The sequence below is a fragment of the Lampetra fluviatilis genome, chromosome 25, assembly GCF_964198595.1.
Source record: "Lampetra fluviatilis chromosome 25, kcLamFluv1.1, whole genome shotgun sequence".
Taxonomy (NCBI): domain Eukaryota; kingdom Metazoa; phylum Chordata; class Hyperoartia; order Petromyzontiformes; family Petromyzontidae; genus Lampetra; species Lampetra fluviatilis.
The window spans coordinates 6,858,981-6,864,980 of NC_136299.1; the positions used below are offsets into that span (position 1 = coordinate 6,858,981).

At 61.9% G+C, this 6,000-nt stretch overlaps 1 protein-coding gene across 1 annotated transcript in view; it reads left to right on the top strand.

Moving 5' to 3' along the window:
* LOC144941617 (uncharacterized) overlaps positions 1 to 3,333 on the top strand; it is a 41,847-nt gene extending 38,514 nt beyond the window's left edge. The window contains exons 5-10 of the mRNA XM_078867938.1: positions 56 to 500; positions 914 to 1,509; positions 1,562 to 1,938; positions 2,029 to 2,263; positions 2,342 to 2,519; positions 3,224 to 3,333. Of these exons, the coding sequence (XP_078724064.1) occupies positions 56 to 500; positions 914 to 1,509; positions 1,562 to 1,938; positions 2,029 to 2,263; positions 2,342 to 2,519; positions 3,224 to 3,333 (1,941 nt within the window). The remainder of the gene's footprint in view (positions 1 to 55; positions 501 to 913; positions 1,510 to 1,561; positions 1,939 to 2,028; positions 2,264 to 2,341; positions 2,520 to 3,223) is intronic.
* The last annotated feature ends 2,667 nt before the right edge of the window (positions 3,334 to 6,000 follow it).

Below are 6,000 nucleotides of genomic sequence, written 5' to 3' on the forward strand. Positions count from 1 at the left end.
CCCTTACACCACCCCCCCCAACACATTCCTCCCCCCCCCCCATGCCTCCCCACAGGCCAGCAAGCTCAAACGCCACATGCGCACGCACCACCACCACCAGCACCACCACCACCCGAACCTCCTCCTCCTCCACCACCACCACAACCAGCACCGGCGGCGACACGACAGCAAGCAACAACAACAACAACCGGCATCATCGTCATCTTCCCCGTCCATCACCCCGGACCCTCTGGCCCGGGTCAAGGTTGAGGACGGCCACGCCGCCGAGGGGAGCTCCCCGGAACCGGATCCTGGCGGCGGCGAGCGGAGACGGGGGGGGGGGCCCAGCGCCGCCGGGCAGCGCGAGCTCCGTGCTGCGCTCCGTGGTCGCCCAGTACTGCAACGACTTCTCGGCACGGGCGGCTGCGGCCGTGGTGGCCTCGCCGGGCCCGACGGGCGCGGCGACGACGACGGCGTCGACGGCGGCGGCGGCCGTGGCCGGGAACGGGGGCGGCGAGGCGGTGGGGGGGGAGGAGGAGGAAGACGAGGTGGAGGAGGAGGAAGAGGTGGAGGAGGAAGAAGGGGAGGGAGACGCGGATTTGGAGGAGTCGGATGAAGATGACGTGGAGGGTGAGGATGGAACGCTTAGTGGAGGTTGTGAGCACTTTCGTGTTAAGAATTACATCGTTGGGGTGTAGTCGCATTGTTAAGGTGTGGTCACATCATGAGTATAAATTGTTACTCGATGATGATGCTATTTCCTCTACCATTGCTTCTGTTTTTATTGCAGATGCTCCTATTTCTACTCATCATAATGATGGTACTGCTTCTACAGCTGCTGCTGCTGATAACGACGACGATGATGATGATGACGATGATCATGCTGTCACTGTCCCGCTCCCCTCTCCCATGCGTGTGCGGTGCCTCCACCCAGACGGGGTCGAAGCCGAGGCCGAGGACGAAGACGAGGAGGAGGAGGGCGACGAGGAGGAGGAGGTGGGCGACGACGAGGCTGCGGAGCGCGGCCGCGCCACCCGGGACGCGCTCTCCCACGCCATGTCTGCCAGCGCGGCCATCATGAGCCTGAGCAACAGCCGGCCGTTCAGCGAGGCGCTGCTGCGCCGGACGCTCTCCACCTCCTGCTCCTCTGACTCCAAGCTCGCGCTGCTGCCCGGAGGCCCGGCCGCGGGGCAGCAGCAACTACTGCTGCCCGCGCTCAGGAATGCCGACAGCCGCGTCGCCCAGTCGGAAACGCTCGCCAAGGGCGGCGGCGGCACGGGCGGCGTGGGAGGTAACGGCGGCGGTGGTGGCACGGCGGCGGTGGGCAGGCTGCCCTTCGACGCCAAGGGCACCGCCGCATTCTCCCTGGACGCCCTCGTGTGCGGCGCTCCCGACCGCCTGGGCCTCGACGCGCTGCTGCTGCGAGGCCACCTGCACGACGCCTTCAGCCCCCGCAGGAAGGGGGCGGCCGCCGCCGCCGCCGCCGCGGGCACCGCCGTTGGCTTCGAGGGGGGGCGACGCGGCGGGGGGGTGCGGCGAGGACGCCGTGAACGGCCGCGGGGGCAGCCCCTCGGCCCTGCAGGGGGGCCGCGCGTCCGGGGGCAGCCCCATCATGCCGGGCAAGCGCATCAAGCTGGAACGGGAGGCAGACGTCGGGGGCAGCCCCCTCGCTCCGCCGGCCTCGTCGCTGGCCCCGCTGTCCGCGCTGCCCACGGAGAACGTGTACTCGCAATGGCTGGCCAGCTACGCGTCCTCCCGCCAGCAGCTCAAGAAGGAGGGGTTCGCGTCCCTGGGGCTCGGCTCCCTGCCGGGCTCCGTGCCGGGCTCCGTGCCGGGCTCCGCCGTGACGTCGGGGATCGTCGGCGACTCGCAGTCGCGCCGCTCTCCTTTCGCCTGCTCCTCGGCCTCGTCCGACAATGGCAGCCTCCAGCTGTCGACGGCCTCGCCCCCTCTGCAGCCGCACGTCCACCACCACCACCGGCAGCACCACCAGCAGCAGCAGCAGCGCGAGTCTGGCGAAGACACGAGCTCCGAGCCCAGCGCGGGCAGTCCCGCCAGCTCGAGCAACGGGCGTTCCGGGAGCGCCGGCGGCGGCAGCGGCGCCGGCAGCAACCGCTGCGAGTTCTGCGGGAAGTCGTTCAAGAACGGCAGCAACCTCACGGTCCACCGGCGCTCGCACACGGGCGAGCGGCCCTACAAGTGCGAGCTGTGCAGCTACGCATGTGCGCAGAGCAGCAAGCTGACGCGCCACATGAAGACGCACCTCAAGGGCAGCGGCGGAACGGTGGCGGCGGCGGCGGCAGGAGGAGGAGTGGCTGGAGGTGGTGGAGGAGGAGAAGCGTTCCGCTGCGACGTGTGCCAGATGGCCTTCAACGTCCACGCCACGCTCATCAAGCACGTGAAGAAGTGGCACCGGGCGGCCAAGCAGGACGGCGTCGTGGCCGGCGCCGCGTCGCCCGCCGCCTCCACCGCCGTTGCCGTCGTCGTGTCGGCCGCCACTGTCAACAATAACAGCGGTAGTGGCGGCAGCAGCAGCAACAGTAGCGGCAACAGCGGTAGCAGCAGCAGCAACAATGTTGGAAACAGCAACAGCGCGAGCAGTGGGGCGGCCGAAATTAAGTTGGAGCCAGCCGAGTAAGTGGGGCAGGGAGGGAGGGGGGGCTCGGGTCGCATTGGGGTTGCCCAACTTTATGCCATCTTGAGCCCCGCCCACCCCACCTCCACCATGGTCAGTGTGCTTCTTGCGCGTGCAACAAATGATCAGAATGCCGATTGGGTCGTCATCAAACTACACGCGCCTGATGATTGGTGAACACGTCTCCACTTGGCGGAGGGAGCGCTGATTGCAACGGAGACCGATATTTGTGTGTGTGTGCGTGTGCTCCCCGCGTGGGGAGCGGTGTCAAAGTGGTTGGCGCACTGCGCTACGATCACGGCAACTCGATTTCCGCTCCCGACTGGTGCGATGTGCGTAAAACATCAGCACTGGAGAAACAAAGGCGGCCGGGCGTGATGTTGGCTACCCACCCCCCCTTAGTGTGGTGTGCCGACCTCCGTTGGTGCTCGCTCACAGCACTTGCCCCAACAGTCCGTTAAACGCTACACGGGGGATCTTTATCTTTGTTCCCCGCGTGACGCTGACGGCCCTGATTTTAAATTGAGGTTTAAGAAGAGCGCTCCGCGTTTTGATTGACGCGTTTAGCACTCGCGAGGCGCGTGCGGCGTGTGCCGACTTAATGTGCAGTTGAAAGGAGAACTCTGGCAAACATGGAAAGCCGGATCGTGGTGGATGGTCGCGCGAAATGGAGCCTCGGAAATCACGAGGCCGGGTCGGGTTCGTGCGAACGACACTGACACGCACAAAGACAAAGATCCTCCGTGTAGCCTTAACAGACTGTTGGGGCAAGTGCTGTTAGCGAGCACCTCTGAACGCTGGTACGGCACACGACGGGATGAGTGGCCAACGCCGCGCCCGGCCACCTTTCTCTCCCTCGTGGCGATGTTAACGCACTGCACCAGGTACTCATTTGAGGCTGAGTCGACCTAGGGGAGGCCCAGGACCGGTTCAGATATTTGTTGCCGATGCTGGCCGTGAGCGAGATTTGAACTGGGGTCGCCGGATTCGTAGCGCGGCGCGTTGACTGCAACGCCGCCGCTCCCCACACTGACCCGCACACACACAGACACTCACTGACACACAAACACACACACACACCTCGTCACTCCATGAGTCTAACTGAGGAGTCGGAGTCCGCGCGGTGCGCGCGCACTACGAGTGGAGCCCGAACGGGCGGGGGACGAGCGATCGAAGGCTGCGCTGCCTTCGATCGCTCGCTCAGTGGTCCACGAAGTCAGCCATCACGCCGATCCCGATTCAAGCAATAAGGAGCGTCACGTGGTCTGAAGATGATGATCATGATGATGGTGATCATGGTGATCATGATCGTGATGATGATAATGATCGTGATGATAATGATCGTGATGATGATCATGATGATAATGATCGTGATGATGATCACGGTGATGATCAGGATGATGATGATGATCGTGATGATGATCATGATGGTGACGGCGGCTCCCATTTCACTCGTGCACTCTTTTGAAGAAGCCGTGGGTCCTTGCTAAGCGAGCCGTTGCAACAATGAATCACACACTCACGCTATCTATATGCCGTATATATTAAAAATGACCCGCCTTTAAAAGAATAATCAAGCAAAAAAAATAATAATCTTATAACAGACGTAATTAGAGTCGTGTGTCGTGGGCTAAGTCGAAGTTTTGTATTATTGGTTTTATTATCGAACTTGTCGGCACTTAACCCCCCCCCCCCCACCCCGAACTGGCCACGTGACCAGGCGGGATGCGCAAATTGCACCCCCCTCCCCCTAAGAGCCCCCCCCCCACCAACTTCCACCCCCCCCCCCCACTTTCTCTCTCTGGTGCAATAGCGGATGTATTTATTTTGCGAGAACCAGGGTTTTTTTTACTCGTTACTGAGCGGAGATGAATATGAGTTTGTGCCTGTGTACCCCCTCCCCCGTCCAGTTAATGAATTCCCTCCTAGCCTCCTCCCCAATTCCTTGCCCCCCCCCTCCTCCCGCGGCGCTCACCCCCTGCCCCCCCGTCCCGGCTGTAAGCGCTGAGAGTCGCTTAGATCCCCGGGCAGGCATTAGGATGCCCCGCACGCACCGCGCATTGGAGAATCATTAATCAGTCTGCCTCCCTCTTCCTCCTCCTCACCACCTCTAACCACTTACCCTCCTCACCCTCACCACTACCAGCCTTATCCTGACCACACCGTCTTGATCCAACTGCAACGCTCCCACGTCCTGCACCCCCTCGTCACCACTCAACCCCTCTCGTCACCCTCACCGCTGCTTAACTTACCACCGTCAACCACCGTGCTCCCGCCTCCCATCCCGATCTCTCCCCATGATCTCTCCCTCCTCCTCTCCCCATGATCCCTGCCTCCTCAACCTACTCGCCACTCACCTGCCTGCTCACCACCACCGCAGGAAGCATTCCCCCCCCCCCCAACCACTCCAACACCGCCGCCGAGATCTCGATGCAGACCGCGCGGGGTTAAGGGCACGCGGAGCTGCTGGCGATGCTGATGATGATGCTAGACGATGATGATGATAGCCGATGATGATGATAATGATGATGCGCCTCAGTGCCTTGATCATGTGACTCATCAAGAACTCAAATCGATGGGCGGGGGGGGGGCTCCCACGTGATTAGCCCAAGCAAGTGTCGTGAAGAGGGGGGGGGGGTGTTGATATAAATGAGGGATTTGGGGGGGAGGGGGCAGCGGGGGGGAGGTCGATCATCGTTTAATTAACCAATCCGTAAGCGTGACGACACGTGACTTAATAAGTGCATTAATTAAGAGTCGGTCACGTGGTGTATGTTTGTGTCAGGCGAAGCCCAATTATGTCCAGCCCCCCTCCCCTGCCACTCCCCCAGCCCCCCCCCCCAATTAACCCCCGACTCCATCCCAACTCCCCGTGTGCTAAAGCCACGTGGACCCCCCCCCCACCTCACCTGGCTGTCGTATGGACACTAAGCATGGCGCGCGCGGTCTCGCCACGAACCCCGACACTCAGTTTTTGGTTCTCGACACAAAAAGAAACCCCGAGGCGTAGAGCGTCACGCCGCCTCGGGCGAGCAGGAAGGGGAGGGGGTCGCATAGAGGCGACATCGATTTCTCAACATCATGAAATGTCTCTATTCGGAGATGGAAGAACGCCGCCTCTTCCTTCCTCACCCCTCCTCCTCCTCCTCTTGCGCTAACCCAGGGGTCGGCAACGTGCGGTTCCCGAGTCGCATGCGACTGCTCCGACACGTTCTGTATGTGCGTATTCACATGCATTGCGGCTCTTGAAATATTGAGTTTTGTAACGGATTCGAAAAAAATGTCTCTTCTTGTGATTTTAGTTGCTGACCCCTGCCCTAATCCCACTACCACTGCCACCAAGACTCACTCATACCCCGACACTCCCCCACCCCGCGCCGTACAGG